At 36.8% G+C, this 17,329-nt stretch overlaps 3 protein-coding genes across 5 annotated transcripts; 2 read left to right on the top strand and 1 right to left on the bottom strand.

The window, feature by feature from the left end:
- Positions 1 to 510: 510 nt before the first annotated feature.
- LOC119067817 lies at positions 511 to 1,173 on the top strand. The gene is made up of 2 exons (XM_037170979.1): positions 511 to 908; positions 977 to 1,173. Exons 1-2 carry the CDS (start codon positions 524 to 526, stop codon positions 1,126 to 1,128), a joined length of 537 nt encoding a protein of 178 aa, XP_037026874.1. The 5' UTR covers positions 511 to 523; the 3' UTR covers positions 1,129 to 1,173.
- Positions 1,174 to 1,427: 254 nt separating this feature from the next.
- Positions 1,428 to 6,089, top strand: LOC119067816 (uncharacterized protein YcbX-like). 3 transcript variants are annotated; one of them, XM_037170978.1, is made up of 5 exons: positions 1,428 to 1,525; positions 4,953 to 5,061; positions 5,118 to 5,127; positions 5,199 to 5,798; positions 5,858 to 6,089. In XM_037170978.1, the coding sequence occupies exons 2-5, from the start codon at positions 5,028 to 5,030 to the stop codon at positions 6,048 to 6,050; spliced, it is 837 nt and encodes a 278-aa protein (XP_037026873.1). In that variant the 5' UTR covers positions 1,428 to 1,525; positions 4,953 to 5,027; the 3' UTR covers positions 6,051 to 6,089. The 3 variants fall into 3 exon arrangements, with proteins under 3 accessions (XP_037026873.1, XP_037026872.1, XP_037026870.1); XM_037170977.1 differs by having other exon boundaries at positions 5,118 to 5,136; XM_037170975.1 differs by having other exon boundaries at positions 5,118 to 5,798.
- Positions 6,090 to 7,746: 1,657 nt separating this feature from the next.
- LOC119067639 lies at positions 7,747 to 15,595 on the bottom strand. The gene is made up of 11 exons (XM_037170739.1): positions 15,585 to 15,595; positions 12,244 to 12,257; positions 9,787 to 9,855; positions 9,691 to 9,723; positions 9,106 to 9,119; positions 8,977 to 9,027; positions 8,778 to 8,918; positions 8,589 to 8,712; positions 8,329 to 8,519; positions 8,114 to 8,263; positions 7,747 to 7,919 (listed from the first exon to the last, which is right to left on the bottom strand). Exons 3-11 carry the CDS (start codon positions 9,833 to 9,835, stop codon positions 7,800 to 7,802), a joined length of 873 nt encoding a protein of 290 aa, XP_037026634.1. The 5' UTR covers positions 9,836 to 9,855; positions 12,244 to 12,257; positions 15,585 to 15,595; the 3' UTR covers positions 7,747 to 7,799.
- Positions 15,596 to 17,329: the final 1,734 nt, after the last annotated feature.

Below are 17,329 nucleotides of genomic sequence, written 5' to 3'. Positions count from 1 at the left end.
TTAGATCTTTACGTGAGAGGTACGCTCTGAAGAAGTCGCTCTTTTCCATAGTCGATGCAAATTTCACCATGATAATCGGCGGGTTTGCGTTGCTGTTATTACGGAGGCGTTTTTTGAGGTTATTTTGACCAGTTTTGTATAAGCGAAATGCGCGTAACGTTCCAATTGTGCAGTGAACAGCTGCAGCAATCTTCTTAATGACTGCTGCACAGCATTCGTTTTCCACCACAGGTATCCCGGAGACGACCAATTCGTTAATCCGTTGGAGACGGGCCACTGTGTCCTCCAGGTGTGAGATCCGTCCAAGTTGCGATGATTGTTCAGATTCAACTCGTTGCACCGCATCTTGGAAATTATTCGACAGTGAATTGATGTCATTTTTCAGCTCCTTTCGTATAAACGACAGCTCGGTCTTTAGTCCGGATACTATTTTGCCGGTTAATTTGTCATTTTCGTTGGCAATGTGGTTAGCGACGTCATTGAATGAATTGACAAAGAAAATAATTCACGAACGGCGTTGAAAATGCAGCCCAGAATCAACCTCCTAAAGAAACTTGCTGGGACGTCTTGGGGTGCCAATGCCACTGTTTTGCGTACATCAGCACTGGCACTTGTTTACTCTGTGGCTGAATACGGATCTGCTATTTGGATAAAGAGCGCCCACACAAACATCATCGATGTCGCATTGAACGAGGCTCTACGAGTGATAACAGGCGCAGTTGCATCTACACCAATCGAATGGCTACACGTACTGGCTAACATCGAACCGCCAGCGATTCGAAGGTACAAAGCTTTTGCCCGAGAATGGGAAAAAATCGGATCAATGGATGAGCTTCCTATCCACGACGACCTGAACAATATACCAGCACCAAGACTGACCTCTCGGCATCCACTTTGGAAGACGTTAAGTGACATCACAATGCCTTACCAAGCGCATAGAGAATGGAAAAATATTTGGCATCAGATCAATGTTCAGAATATGGAATTGGTACCCGATCCGACTATAAGGCTAGCTGGATTCGATTTGCCGAGGAAGGCATGGACACGATTGAACCGAATACGAACCGGACACGGGAATTGCGCGAAGTGTTTATTCCAATGGAACCTGGCCGATTCTGCTGGTTGTGACTGTGGCGAGCCAAATCAATCAATGAATCACATAGTGAATGATTGTCCGAATCGAAAGTTTGTTGGCGGTATGGAAGGGTTACACCGACTAGACGAAGGGGCTGCAGAGTGGCTTGCAGGCCTGGATTTAATGATCTGAATTTAACTAGTTTTGATTTTAAATTTTGACTAACGATTTTGTAGTTTGACTCAAGGATTGATGTATGGAGCCATACGATAAATAATAAATAAATAAAACTAATTTCACCAATATTTTCCCCCTCCCATATCCATATTATACCTATATGCATGATTATTAGTTAGTTTTATACAGTGCTCACGAGTGAGTATCAGTGTAGTATAAAGTTTCACGTTGATACGACAAGTAATTGAATTTTAGCTACGTAAACAATGCCTGGTAATGTTATCGTTATCGTTAGCATTTGACATAGAATTATTTAGTGGTTGTTACTGTAACTGAAACAATGATTTAAATGAACAAAAGTTTTTGAATGTGTGCGTTTTGTGTTCATAAAACCGACTACATTCGCATATTGGTGTTTCTGCACATATCCATGTTACATGAATTATTGCCATGTCAGCAACTAGTGTACTTGTACTGCGTACATCTTTAGATGACGTTCAACAAGTCAGACCAGGTGTGCAAAAATGTGAGCTTGTTCAGCTGCGCAATTGAAGTGTTTGAAGTTTCCTGTATTTAAATATCATAGGTGCCGGTGCAGATATCAATATCAATATTGTAGATTTGCAGAACGTCTTCATCGGAACCGGTTTATTGTTACAATAATCATTTTGAGTAGATATATATATATGAGACAATGAAACGTTTCATATACGAATGATTTGTCTGCAATCGTTTGATCGGCATTATAAGTGTAGTTTGAACATAGACATTATGATTTTTTTTTCACTTAATATTCAGTTTTGTTATTCGCAAAATTGTAATTCCCTTGACTGTAAGTCATGGGTTTTACGAAAACAAATACACCGTACTTAACACGTTCACTATGATTAAAAATGTATGGAAATGTGATGAAAAAACGTTAAATGTTAAAATTTTGTGCCCTTTGTTAACACGATAACTGGAGCAAAGTTCAACCGATTTTCAAAAACTTTTTTTTAATCGACGAAGTATTGAAATCCTCAGGTCAAGTTCAAAAATGGGCGGTATCGGTTCAACCATCTGGTGATAATTCTCGAAAGAAGCCCTTTCTGCTTTTTGTTAACACGATAACTGGAGCAAAGTTCAACCGATTTTCAAAAACTTTTCTTTAATCGACGAAGTATTGAACTCCTCAGGTCAAGTTCGAAAATGGGCGGCATCGGTTCAACCATCTAGTAGTAGTTCTCGGAAAGAGCCTTTTCTGCTTTTTGTTAACACGATAACTGGAGCAAAGTTCAACCGATTTTCAAAAACTTTTTTTTATTCGACGAAGTATTGAAATCCCCAGGTCCTGAGTTACTTTGCTAACAGAATTTTTGTATCTATTTCAATAGTATTTTTCTTGTTATGTGACTTTGCCTTGTAAACAAAACCGAATAAATAGAACAAAAATTCACGAGTGTGAAGCTTGCGGCCAGAGCGAAGCGAGGGCCGCAAATCACACGAGTTTAAGTTTCATTGAAAACATGTGTTATTTTGACAAATAGATACATTTTGTTGAACATATTAGTTCTCTTTATTTAAATATGCGAAAAAAAAGGCTGCTCACAATGATGCAGCCCGTAAAAAAACGATCTTTTCAAAAATCAAAGGTTACAAAACATAAAAATCATCTACTCTATCCGTTCCCAAAGTCCCCAAAATACACGCAGCGTTGCCTCTTTGTATCGCAATTGAAATTTTCTGCAATAAATAATCCATTGATCGCGGTTCCCCTGAAGTGGCCTTTATAATTTTTCCTCAATGAATTTCTTTGTTTCAGGTCCCATACAGCCTAAAGTCTCGAAAGCTAGAGGAGTAAACAAATAATTTTCTTTTAAACGCTTATAATGATTGTGTTTAAATCTTTCTGCGTTGTCCGCAATCGACCGCTGTTTCTTGCTAGATTCATTAATGTATGAAGGCGCCAATGTATCTCTTATGGTTACATCCCAAATAAGAGATTTACCATGACTCCATGGAATCAGGGTCATTCCATCAGGTCTTTTACCATCATCTCTAGACATACCTGGCGGTTGTAACATGGTTGGAAATCCTGCTGAAGAAAATGCATGAGAAAAAACTTTGTTGACTTCATCATGCGCAGCAATTTTTTTAATTTTCATTTTGCATGATAAGCCGTGTAAGCCATCCTTTTGAACCATTCCACCACAAACACACTTATGTTCCTCGCATAAACCAGAACCTAAACGAAGACCAACAGCAATTCTAGCAGAGTTGTTATCCAATAGCAAACCCAATTGGCTCGATGGAACTACTTGCAACCACTTTGAAGATTCTTTGGTTGATGATGCAAGTAGTCTTGCACGAGCAACAGGTTCGCTGGAGTCAAACATCTCATCGAATTTACTCTTAATCATCGGCAGATCCCAATTCTTTTGCTTCTTCTTCTTATCGTCACCTTCTGGAACAAAATCTCGAGGTATTTCCTCAATTAATTCCAAAACACTAGTTTCGATTACCTGAAAACTAAACTTTCTCAATATCTCACTCGATAGTTCTAAAGTAGAATAAACAGACGACAGATAAGCTGGCATCGCAATATCCTCAACTTTCCTAACACCTATACCTCCAAAGCATAAAGGAAGAGAAGCCTGGTCCCAAGAAAAATCAGACATCTTCACATTCGCAATGGCTTCGAGAGTTGAACGGAAAATCTCGTCAACAGCTCTCAAGCGATCACCTAACAAAAACGCCTTCGAGGAACGCATTCATTATAGTTTGTTTAAAATGTCAACTTAAAGAAAAAAAAAGTTTTTATCAGGTTGACATTCCAAACAAGAAGTCTATTTGCGCGTCGTAAGAAATGTAGTCTGGGACAACATACACAAAATTATTCAAAATCATTGCTGGGAAATTTTGTGGATTGAATAAAAGATGTGAAAACAAAATAGTGCTAATACGTATCTTTTCATAACTGTAATCGATTTCTAAGAAATAATCGATATTTTATCAATCGAATGAATTATCGAACATGCCTACAAGAAACATTAATTTATTGTGTTTCGTAATTAAAAACAGAAGAGAATAGAATAAAAAGAACACAAATTCTGACTTCGTGGGTGTCTTAACTTGGTTCTTTCAGAACCTTGATTTTGAAGGCATGACAGTAGCGCCATTAATGTCACATTATGTGCGTGTAGGCTGAGTGAATCAAATTTGAATTTAGGGACTCTATTATAGTTGTGGATTAAGAAGAATTATAAATATTATGCACGTATGACAAAGCGGTCGAGGCTTGCCGAGACGGCTTGTCATACGTGATAAGCGAAAACGAGACAACAAGATATGCGAATGACACTTTGACAATTTACAGAAGTATAATGTTTGTTTATATATCCTAGGTGAATCATTTTTTCGGGGAATCACACCGCGTATGCGATAATATATATTATGCACCTGTTGCCAAGATTGGTATTTTGACGTGTAGGACATTATTGCCCTAGCCGAAGGCGTGGGTCATAATGCCTACACGTCAAAATAACAGTCTGGCAATAGGTGCATATCATATTTTATCTCTCGAGAACAGATATATCGAGATAAACAAAAACTCCCTAGAGGGATAAGCTCGAGATTATCGTTCTAGACAGATAAATAACATTAAATATGTAACTTCTTATATTTCCCCATTGTAAATAAATTTTGTTTGTTTATTGTGTAGATCAACAAACGAAAGTGATTGTCGGTACTGCTGTGGTAGTGGGAACAGCAGCGGCAGCTGGCTTAGCATATTTCTATGCTAGAAATAGGACTGAACCGATTCCAAACAAGTAAGACAATTCCAACCGGAAGATTTCAATTTTAACTCGCCTATTGTCAATTCCAGATGGAGAAAGGTGGGCAAAATCAGTGACCTAAATTTTTTCCCGGTAAAATCATGCGCGCCAATCAAGTGTAACTCATTTAAGTGTCACATGCTTGGTGTTGAGTGTGATGAGCTAGTTGATCGTGGATTCATTATATCACGAAACAACAAACAAGTGACTGCACGAGTCTATCCGAATATGTTACTTATTCAACCTAAAGTTGAAGGTAACCAACTGATTTTGTCAGCACCTGGACGACCGAATTACAATTTAAATTTGGATGAGTTAAGAAAACGGCCACCGAAATTTGAGATAGAATGCTGGTATTCGAAAGTAGTTGGAATCGATGCTGGTGACCATGTGGCTGATTGGCTATCTGAATCCATAGTTGGTCAGCCAGGTATTTTCCGTTTATCATTTTATCCACATAAATATTCGACAAAAGGTATATACAAACCGGACCGAAAATATAAAGCATACCGTGATGAAGACGCCGGAAGTTATCATGACAAAACTAGCTACATGCTGATCAATCAAGGATCGGTGGATAAGCTAAACTCTGAACTGGATCATCCGGTGACGCCGTTGCAATTCCGGCCTAATCTATTAATAGAAGGTCCTGCAGCTTACGATGAAGATAGTTGGAAGTGGGTTCGCATTGGAGACAATGTAGTTTTCCGCGTTTTGAAGCCTTGTACAAGGTGAAAATTGTTATTTATTCAAGCCAGGACATGTGAGATTGTTTTATTCTTTTTCGCAGATGCATTTTGACTAACATAAATCCAGAGACTGGTCAACGTCACCCAGAAGGTGAGCCATTAAAAACTCTAGTCAAAACTCGAACAATATTACCGAATGAGCCTCCTGTTATTGGTATTCAAATGGGTGTACGAATCGCAGGATCGGTTTCAATTGGAGACGCAGTTTATATTAATGATGAAAGTTGTGACTAAATTCGTGCTGACGATAATAAATTGTAAAAAATCATACGACAAAAAATGATAACACTTTTTGATTTTTTGATAGTTGTAATCTGAGCATCCATCACCTATCACACGTCAAAATCGGTTAAGATTTGTGGTCGCGAATTTCAAAATTGTCGTTTTTTTAATGAAAAATTCCAAATTTTGTGTTTTCAGATATCTGAAATTTTCTGCGTTTGTTCGTTCGTTAGTTGGTTCCTATGGTAAAGTTCTCTTTCGCAACTCTTAAACGTTTAACATCGGAATGATTCGGCTTTCTTCCGTTTGAATTCTATTCTTTCGGGACCTATTTCTTCCATGTTTTAACAGTTTTTGTTTCCTCAACATCTGCCACTTGTGATGGTTTTTTTTTGGTGTTATTTTCTTTCTAAAAATTTTTTGACTCAAATTTTTATTGATGAAACTTTTGCGTACAGGCGCAGAATGCGTCACCGTCAGTGATATCAGTTATTTTGTAAGTACACAAGGACTTGCGTCACATTTGCCCTTTAGGGTTTCTTGACTGATGGTAATTTCTCCAATTTCCTCATAACAAAAAAAGACACAATGAATGACACCATCAATGATGGTCCATCATAGCATTGTCCTCTATTTTAAATCGACTCAACACATCTCGTATAACTTTAATCAAGGTCTTCGATTCGAGTCAGTTAAAGTGCATAAAAGGAAATAATATTGGAGGGATTATTTTTTCGCTGTCTAACAATATGATTTTACCTTACTAGGAAAGTAATGAGGCCATTACTACCCTAGGACAAAGCGTTTACCACCCTCGTAAGGTAAAATAGCATACTATAACTGGGAAGTAACAAGTTATCTCGTATCCAGGTGAGTAAAAGTATCCGAGGGCGGCAGCCCAGTTATAGTAATCTACTATTCCTTTTAAAAATAAAATAAAATGTAACAAATTTTTATAGTAGATGCAAAACTTCGTTTATGATGGTAACACCATGTTTGAACACCTTTCTGGTTTCCAGTTATAGGAAATTCGATCTTTTTTCATCGTGACCTCGTGGACATAAATGGAATTGATTCCACCATTTCCGTCAGACACAATCTAGTCATTCGTAAGACAGAGGCAGCAACCGCACACACATTGTTTACAAAATTAGGGGTCCAACAATCGGACATTGTCCGCTTGTAATTTCATTACACAGTATAGTAGTGTATATTCAGACACTTCAAAAGTAATGGCAAGCGGATACTGTAAACAATGTTTTTTGCTATAGAGACTTTCACTCAAGGAAATAATTTAATTTATCTTCAGAGAAAAAACGTCCATTTGCCAACTTATTAGGGTTGTCAGTTCGGATTAGTTTTCCCACGGAAAAGTAAAGTGAACCAGACAGGAGTGGTTTATTTTTGAAAAGTCAAATAAGAGACCTAGGGTCAAATAAGGAATGAAAATGAACACTGACATAAATTGAATTAATTTTTTTGTCAAATCAAATTCTCCTGCCTGGTTTGTTTCCGTAAAAGAAATCGTCTGAAATTATGCTTCTAAATTTACTTATTTCAAAAATTGTCTTGCAAATTATTTATTTCAACTTTTTGAGGTTTTCCCCTTTTTTTTCTTTATTTTTGCATATTCCAGGGCATATTCACGCAATTCATAACGCAGGAGAATTTTTTCTATAGAAGAGAATTTTGGCAAAAAAAACTAGTGTTGAGTTGACTGAGCTTTATTCAGATCGCTATAAACGAATAATAAAATAAAACTTATCTAGTACATCCAAGTGTCCAGGGTTGATCGATCATGTAAACGTGGATACTCGAAAATCCGAATTCGGTATTCTTATCAATGATGCATTGTGGAATTCTTTCAGGGCCAATAATCGCCTGTAATATCAGTAAAAGAAAAAAAATCTATTAAGTCGAGATAAAAAGGTATCCATCAACGATATGGTCTTCAACTCGACTGTTCACTTGTTACACATACATGTGAAATCTTTTACAAAGCACAACACTTTTCAAATCAAAGAATGCGTTGGCTTTCACTTTTCCGCGCGTGTATTTTGAATTTTGTAGCTTACATAAAGGGCCGCATTTGGTGGAGATTCGAAACGAGCAGCAGTTGAAGGGCCACTAATTTGGAAAACAAATCCAGTCATTTCTTCATCTAAATTGAAAGTGATTTGTGTTGGTTGAACACGGTCACAGTTCGTTTCGTGCCATCTGTGGACCTGATCATTTTTGAATGAGAATCTGTCAAATGTTTATTTAGCAGGTCTGAAAATCTTGCGCTCACTTCGTAAAAGTTGTGAAGTCCCATCCCTGGAAAACATTCACAATCCGTCCAGCCTAATTGAGAAGCGGCAGCACGCATACGTGGCACATTTATCAGGACATTTGGACCTGAACCATTCTGGAACCAAAGACCCGTTCCAGTTCCTTGGTTCATGAAATCCTGAACAGTTCGGCCAGTGGTGCAAATCAAGTCTGAGAATGTGTAGTTGTTTGGAGTGGATTTAGCGTTACTTTAAAAAATAGTTAAGTTGCCTAAGATACCTGGGCGAACAAAGTATGCTGTCAAAACTACGTAAGGGCGACCAGCAATTGTTTCGTTACGAAACATTGGAACCAAGTCATAACGATATCGATTGTTGGGACTCATAATTTCATCATGTGGCAACTGTTGATCAAAGCTTCCCAATTGATTTTCCATTCAATATTCAACTTGAATTTAGTTATACTCACTAGTGCCTGAATTCCAGCGATTATTCCATTTCTATCGAAAAGTAAATTAATGCTGTTATCGTTTCGCAATCGGTATCTGAACCCCGCATACTGTCCAGAATTTTCACAAGTTGTACTAACTGAGTACCATCCTTCTGTAGCCTGTAGTACGATTTTTTTTTATAAGAGCGCCTAAAACAATTAATAAAATCCGATTTACCGCTTCGTTTGCAGTTCTTGGCATTTTTGCAAAAAAGACTTCATTTGGCGCCTAATTAAGTATAAAGAAACAGTAACATAAATGCAATACAGTAAATCATCGTAATTACGGTCACGGAAACGATCTTACCGGTCCAAATGTAACTAAAAAAAAAAAGTTTTAGACATTATACAATCAAGAATTAATAAAAATAAATATATCAGCAAAGACGAGGAGGAAAAACGTTATTACAAAGAATAAAGTAAAAATAAAATAAAAACGTCGTAGAAACAATTAATAATCAAGAGTAAATTGACTCGTCAATAGAAATGAGGAAAAGAAAAAGGTCAAAACATGAGAACGTCACAGTTTAAATCACAGATCAGGTACTTAGTAGCGCTTTACGGAATTCGATATTCACTTATATCCACAAAAAAAACTAGTTAAGAATAGTTATAAGGCAAGTTCAGAGAAAAAAAGAAAGTAAGTCTTACAGTAGAGAGTTTGAGAGAGAGAGAGAGATAGAGAGAGAGAGAGAGAGAAATGCGATGATAACTCATGATATTTGCTTTTTCATAGAAAATTGACGCCATCTACAGTGTATCTGAAGTGTCAATTGCAAAAAGCGTTGTATCTACCAATGTAGGTTCTTTTTCGCACACTATGTAACTTCATACGCAATAGTGCAGATTTGAGCTTTAGGTTTAACTTCGTTAAATAATAGCATTATAGTACCTCGTAGTCCATCCCAGTTGACAGCAGTTGCATCTGTAAATGATAGAACTTCGACTCAATAATGTCTATGTAATAACTTATCGTGGTTGAACTTACTTGTAGAAAATACTCCTAAAATGACCAAAATCAAAATTAATTGTCGCATGATGAGTTTTAAATATTACAGTGAATTTTGTGAGCACACTGAAGAATTGTCTTTGATTCGATAATATTTTAAACGTTTTTTATCAGTAGTGACGATTGACTATTTCAAATTGATTGACTGCTTTGCAACTAACGGTTCAGAAGGATCAAAGTTCGATTATCTAATCACATTGCTTATCCACTTGGAGTTTAAGAGTCAGATCACGAAAATTTGCACCGAACGCTTGAAGTTTTAAATCAATTTTTTTTTAAATGACAGTCTTCCAATTTTTTGAAATAAGTTTTGTTATTGTTTATACTTATTATTGTATTAAACTTGTACTATCTCTCATTAAAATTGCTTGCAGCAGTCCCTTACGAAGTCAAATTTAATAACGGCGCAGACAACATCGAATACGATTCGAACGTCGAAAATCGTCTATGAATGGGTTGTGATGAAAGTTCATGGTTTGACCGTCGAAACTGATCGCCAGCGCCAATGTCAACATTTTCTTTTTGTTTTTCACTTCAATGATCTATTGAAATTGAGATATAGACTCAATAAACCAATTTATTCAACGTATACTACATCCTGAAACATAAATAGTTTCACAAATTGTGTATTTACTGAGCGTCATAGACCTGAAACGTCATTCTTCTTCTTCTTACAATGGCAAAAATCACAACCTATTCATACCAAAATATTGCTGATATTTTTCGATTTGTGTTTTTATTAATTATTTTTAATAGTAAGAGGTGTTTCAAGTGATTAATTCGTGATTCTGGTGCAAAAAGTTTTTTTTTTTAATTCGCTTGTAAAGTAAAATTCGGTTATAAAGTTCACAATAGTGTTTGTTCCCTGTGCAGTGTAATTTTTAGTGTATTTAATAAAGGTTTTTTAATTTAAAAAAATTCCCGCAATATAATCAGAATGATCTATATTTAACTATTTCCATTGCCTGTAAGCACCAATATGCTAAACAATCAAGATTCACAGGTGAAAAGTTGCAGATTATCAAGTAATAAATAAAGTGTGACAAACTTTTCATGTTTTGAAGGTTTTTGGTCATACATCATCCGCTTTCAATCAAAGCAGTGAACATTTTGTGACAAATATTTTAGTATTCCTACAAATACAAATGAAAATATAATAGTATTTTACAGCTAAACTAATATGCTAGTAGATGATTTGTTGGAACGGAAAACTGCAGTGCCCGTGAATATTACTAAACTAAATTCACTTGAAGTAGGGATCCGTGCGTAACTGAGCATTACCTTCTTCAGTGTTTACATATTTTGACTGTGAGTAGTTATTATAACTTGCCTTGGGGTACTTGTCAAAATATCTTCTTCTCTTTCATCATAACACTCTTTATGACTTTGAGAGACAGTTAACTTTCAGAAATGGGTAAGTTTTGAAGTCATTGATTGGAAATGGTTTTTGTCAGAAGAAGCGTAAGTCTTTTCTCCTTTTATACCCGACCAATAACAAAATATTCTTTCAAAAGTATACATCAATACAGCACTACACAGTCCTATTAATAACAACAAAAATGCCCCGCTCAAACTTTGAATTGAAAGTTTTTTCGGTCCTTCATTTTGTGTTGTGCCAGAATCGGTGAAATACAGCCGCATGAAGTTGCTATTTGTACCTTCCATAGGCAATCCCCAATAAGTAAGTATACCATTTTCTTGGAGCCTAGAAAACGAATAGAATGTTAAATACTTTAGAGATAATCATGGACTGTCTGACCTCCATACCCACGTATTTTTTCATTGACGTATTTCGTGTATAATGAGTACTTTTTTAGTACAACGACTGTATACTGATTCAGAATGCATGACTTCATTATTCGTAGCCTGTACTGCGGATCCGTCTCATTATTGATTTCGCCGATGTAGTTCTTTAAGATGACCTTAACAAATACTGCCTGTTCATCGATACGCTTAACTCGAATTGATGGATCAATTGTGTCAGTATCCAAAACAATATGCTTCGCTAATTGAATGTTACTTTCTGAGCCCGTTTCAATCAAACTTTTAGCGAATTGTTCATTGTTCACCAAGATGATGAGATCTGAAAATGTTTATCAGACTAAGAGATGTGCATCCGCTTGAACATTTCGACATTTTTTTAACATTTATTTTCTAGTTGAAAACTTCAAGGCTGTAAAGAAATGGTCACGCGAATCACCATTTCATTAGATGGATAGCGAGGAAACCCCCAGTAAGGTCGGACATTTCGGACAAGTTTTTTTTTCGAATCTAAAACTTTAGATTTTTTTAAAAATAAGTTCTAATAAAAATTAAAAATGCTCGACAACAAGGATACATCTGGTTGAATCTAAATGAAAAGATAAAGCGTATTTTTTTGAGTTTCTGTATTGTATAATTCTTGTCCTTGTTATTGTCCTTGTATGAGTGAATCAGCTAAATAAAATTTTCTGCATTTGTAACGTAACGTATGTTATGTTTCTCCGCTTTTCCACCTACAAGATAATTTTTTTTCTACGATTCTTGAATTTATTTTGATGTGATATGCTTATAGCTTATAATTTTAAGAAAATATGATATTTACTACTGTGAATCAACTGCTCTAAAGTGTCCAAAGGCTTCATAAATACGGGTTTTTGAAGAAGGCTTGTATATCCAGTACTATAGCCAATACCAACTACGAAACTAACGATCAGCCAGCTATAAAAATCCAGCAATTAAATTGAGGATATAACGTTTCCCGTGTTTAAGAGAATTCGAACCTATACACTAGCAATTTCATAGAATTTTCCTTGGGAAATTTACTGAGTCCATGGTTAGTGGCCATATCCAGTGCGTCCATCACTGATCGCTTCAAATCATTGTAAGCCAAATCTTTCCACGAGCCAAACAAATTTAAACCAATTTTTGTAAATATCGTAAAGCAAAAAGCCATTAAAATCAAACTCATGATAAATCCATACCAATCATTTACATTCAGTGACAAATAAAGATATGATGCCGGACTTAGGATTTTCGGCTTAGGTACAAGAAATGTTCCGCATTGAAAATCAAAGTAAGTGCTCGTATCGTATTGGGAGAGTGGTTTGCTCATCCAGTTAGAACACATCGCCAAATCGCTGATTTCATCGTTGACATTACTGAGTACCTTGTTCCAAGGAACTTTTATGGTGCTGGAAAAATCGCATTTAATGTATTCGATTTTCCAATCTTTAGCAATTTCTCTAAGCAGTCGGTGTTGAATGCCATCGAATGTGCCATCGGGTAAGTAAACTACATACGGAACACATTTGAATAGACTGACACGAAATATTTTTGCTTTGTAGTTGGTATCAAAAAAAGGATGATTTTTATATGATCCGAAATATCGAATAACATCCTTTCTCGTTACTGTAGATAAATTGAGCGTTTCTCCAGTCAGTACATGTTCCATTCTTTGGAAATCCAAATTATTCGACGATGCGTAGGTAACGACAAATACAAACAATGCATTTGCATAGATATAATGAAGATTGTTTGAATCAAATTCAATACGATTAGAGTTCGCCGTTATTAAGTATAGCTGAGAGAAGGGCAGGAATCGCCTGATGCGGTCAAATTTGAGTAAACCAAAAGTGTCATTAGGATTTTGTAGAAAAAACAAAAAATTGTCACAATTTGTCGGCGAAAATGTAAGAATGTTACGTGCTTCGATAGCACTCAAATCGGACATTCTTATAACGAATTTCGAATGAAATATTTGATCGTAAATACATTTCGGAATGAATGTTGTCCCCACGATTAGATTCAGGCATCGATTGCTATTTCTGAGATTCCACAACCAATTCATTGTTAGTTTATTTTCACAGTTACTTGTCTGAATCGATTGTATTGAACAATTAACGGGTAGCTTCACAAATAAAAATATTTTTACTATACAGATTACCATGCTGAACTTCATTTTGTCAACATACTGAGAAAACGAATGCTTCATTTTAGTATAAATATTATTTTATTACAACTAGGTCCCACTTTTCGCGTGGGTCAGGTCCCTTGCCTGACAATTTTTGCAATGTAATTTTAATCAGCTTATTTTTCATTCTTAAACTTCCAAAGCATCTTAAATCACTATTCCCGATACAAAAATTTACATATCATTCTAATTTATGTTTATGTATAAACTAACTTCAAGCTAGCTGTCGAAGAGTACACGGTACACCGAAGAATCTCTTCCAAAGAAAGGACATAATTCGGTTGGTGATGAGCTGTCAAAGAGTAAACATCCTTGCCAAATCAAGGACATTCAGTCGAGGATGAGCTGTCAAAGAGTAAACATCTCTGTCAAAGTAAGGACATACATTAGTCGGTGATTGGTTGTCAAAGAGTGAACATCTCTGCCAAAACAATGACATACCTTAGTCGGACTTCAGCATCAGCTGTCGAAGAGTAAACAAGGGTATACTTGAGTCGGTTATTAGCTGTCAAAGAGTAAACATCTCTGCCAAAACAAGGATATACTTCAGTCGATGATTAGCTGTCAAAGAGTAAACATCTCTGCCAAAGTAAGGAAATACTTTAGTCGGTGATTGGCTGTCAAAGAGCAAACATCTCTGTCAAAACAAAGACATTCTTTAGTCGGTGATTGGCTGTCAAAGAATGAACATCTGCCAAAACAAGGACATACCTTAGTCGGAGTTCATCTGTCGAAGAGTAAACATCTCTGCCAAAACAACGGTATGCTTGATTCTGTTATTGGCTGTCGTAAACATTTCTGCCAAAACAAGGGTATATTTCAGTCGATGATTAGCTGTCAAAGAGTAAACATCTCTGCCAAAACAATGACATACATTAGTCTGCGTTCAGCTCTCGAAGAGTAAGCATATCTACTCTGTCAAAACAAGTACATAATTTAGTCGGAGTTCAGCTGTCGACGAGTAAACATCTCTGAAAAAGCAAGGACATGCTTTAACCTGTGATCAGCTGTCAAAGACTAAACATATCTCCAAAGCAAGTACAGAGGCACTCATATATAAAAATAATAATAGGAGGGCTGTGTATGAAACGAATATTAACATAGAAGAGGATTGTTAAACTGTGTGATATGTTTGGTTGTACTGATATCGTTTGCTATGCTAGTTGAGATTTGTTATGTGCATACTTATACGCTGAAGTTTTTAGTGGCGATTGCTTGAATGACAGCAAAATCTACTAATGCGGCTAAAGAGCATCCTTCACATGCTATTTAACGGTCCCAAGCCCGTGAAAACGCAGAGGGTAAAGTAGGGTTTTAGTAGGGTTGAGTTGGTTTAGTTAGATATGAATAAGGTAGCGACAGTTAGGACATCACGTTAGGGAAATTGTCATCCATCGATGTGTAACTTCAGCTAATTTTGCAAAGAAATTCGAATCTAATGTGAACTCTCCACTGGTAAGATAGGTTTCCTTACTTGATCCATTTGCATAGCACATACATGTGTAGCGAATGTGTCTTGTTTTACCACTCATTGCCGCCGGTATACGTTGTATATAGTTCGCATTAGTTTTGAATTTCTTTCGGATTAGCGATCATTTGACAGGTGATCAATTAACCTAACTCCTTGTAAGGCGATGAGAAACCGTTTATACGATCATTGTGTATCTGTATAAGCAAACTCTCCTTGAAATTGCCACATTAGATTGGGGATGGATGCGACGCCACGTTAGGGAAATTGTCACCCATCAGAGAAATGATAAGATATGGCGCTGGCCCGGCACAGCGCCATCTGTTCTCATTTATCTGTCACCCATCGATGAATTACAGCTAATTTTGCAAAGAAATTCGAATCTAATGTGAACTTTCCACTGGTAAGATAGGTGTCCTTACTTGATCCATTTGCATAGCACATACATGTGTAGCGAATGTGTCTTGTTTTACCACTCATTGCCGCCGGTATACGTTGTATATAGTTCGCATTAGTTTTGAATTTCTTTCGGATTAGCGATCATTTGACAGGTGATCAATTAACCTAACTCCTCGTAAGGCAATGAGAAATCGTTTATACGAGATCATTGTGTATCCGTTATAAGCAAACTCTCCTTGAAATTGCCACATTAGGTTGGGGATGGATGCGACGCCACGTTAGGGAAATTGTCACTCATCAGAGAAATGATAAGATATGGCGCTGGCCCGGCACAGCGCCATCTGTTCTCATTTATCTGTCACCCATCGATGAATTACAGCTAATTTTGCAAAGAAATTCGAATCTAATGTGAACTTTCCACTGGTAAGATAGGTGTCCTTACTTGATCCATTTGCGTAGCACAAACATGTGTAGCGAATGTGTCTTGTTTTACCACTCATTGCCGCCGGTATACGTTGTATATAGTTCGCATTAGTTTTGAATTTCTTTCGGATTAGCGATCATTTGACAGGTGATCAATTAACCTAACTCCTCGTAAGGCAATGAGAAATCGTTTATACGAGATCATTGTGTATCCGTTATAAGCAAACTCTCCTTGAAATTGCCACATTAGGTTGGGGATGGATGCGACGCCACGTTAGGGAAATTGTCACTCATCAGAGAAATGATAAGATATGGCGCTGGCCCGGCACAGCGCCATCTGTTCTCATTTATCTGTCACCCATCGATGAATTACAGCTAATTTTGCAAAGAAATTCGAATCTAATGTGAACTTTCCACTGGTAAGATAGGTGTCCTTACTTGATCCATTTGCGTAGCACAAACATGTGTAGCGAATGTGTCTTGTTTTACCACTCATTGCCGCCGGTATACGTTGTATATAGTTCGCATTAGTTTTGAATTTCTTTCGGATTAGCGATCATTTGACAGGTGATCAATTAACCTAACTCCTTGTAAGGCGATGAGAAACCGTTTATACGAGATCATTGTGTATCCGTTATAAGCAAACTCTCCTTGAAATTGCCACATTAGGTTGGGGGTAGATGCGACGCCACGTTAGGGAAATTGTCACCCATCGATGTGCAACAGCTAATTTTACAAAGAAATTCGAATGTAATGTGAACTTTCCACTGGTAAGATAGGTGTCCTTACTTGATCCATTTGCATAGCACATACGTGTGTAGCGAATGTGTCTTGTTTTACCACTCATTGCCGCCGGTATTGGTAAGATAGGTGTCCTTACTTGATCCATTTGCATAGCACATACATGTGTAGCGAATGTGTCTTGTTTTACCACTCATTGCCGCCGGTATACGTTGTATATAGTTCGCATTAGCTTTGAATTTCTTTCGGATTAGCGATCATTTGACAGGTGATCAATTAACCTAACTCCTCGTAAGGCCATGAGAATCCGTTTATACGATCATTGTGTATCTGTATAAGCAAACTCTCCTTGAAATTGCCACATTAGATTGGGGATGGATGCGACGCCACGTTAGGGAAATTGTCACCCATCAGAGAAATGATAAGATATGGCGCTGGCCCGGCACAGCGCCATCTGTTATCATTTATCTGTCACCCATCGATGAATTACAGCTAATTTTGCAAAGAAATTCGAATCTAATGTGAACTTTCCACTGGTA

Source organism: Bradysia coprophila (genome assembly GCF_014529535.1).
Source record: "Bradysia coprophila strain Holo2 chromosome X unlocalized genomic scaffold, BU_Bcop_v1 contig_128, whole genome shotgun sequence".
NCBI classification, from domain to species: domain Eukaryota; kingdom Metazoa; phylum Arthropoda; class Insecta; order Diptera; family Sciaridae; genus Bradysia; species Bradysia coprophila.
This window is presented reverse-complemented; position numbering and strand designations above follow the sequence as displayed.

Bases quoted from the DNA above. Each gene is read 5' to 3' on its own strand.
- LOC119067816 (XM_037170975.1), top strand. The intron at 5,062-5,117 runs GTAAGACAATTC...TGTCAATTCCAG, and splicing joins ACTGAACCGATTCCAAACAA to ATGGAGAAAGGTGGGCAAAA. The intron at 5,799-5,857 runs GTGAAAATTGTT...TCTTTTTCGCAG, and splicing joins GTTTTGAAGCCTTGTACAAG to ATGCATTTTGACTAACATAA.
- LOC119067639 (XM_037170739.1), bottom strand. From the start codon at position 9,835: ATGCGACAATTAATTTTGATTTTGGTCATTTTAGGAGTATTTTCTACA. The intron at 8,520-8,588 runs GTATCTTAGGCA...ACACATTCTCAG, and splicing joins AGCATACTTTGTTCGCCCAG to ACTTGATTTGCACCACTGGC. The intron at 7,920-8,113 runs GTAAGCTACAAA...CTGATATTACAG, and splicing joins CACCAAATGCGGCCCTTTAT to GCGATTATTGGCCCTGAAAG.
- LOC119067817 (XM_037170979.1), top strand. From the start codon at position 524: ATGCAGCCCAGAATCAACCTCCTAAAGAAACTTGCTGGGACGTCTTGG. The intron at 909-976 runs GTGACATCACAA...ATCAATGTTCAG, and splicing joins TCCACTTTGGAAGACGTTAA to AATATGGAATTGGTACCCGA.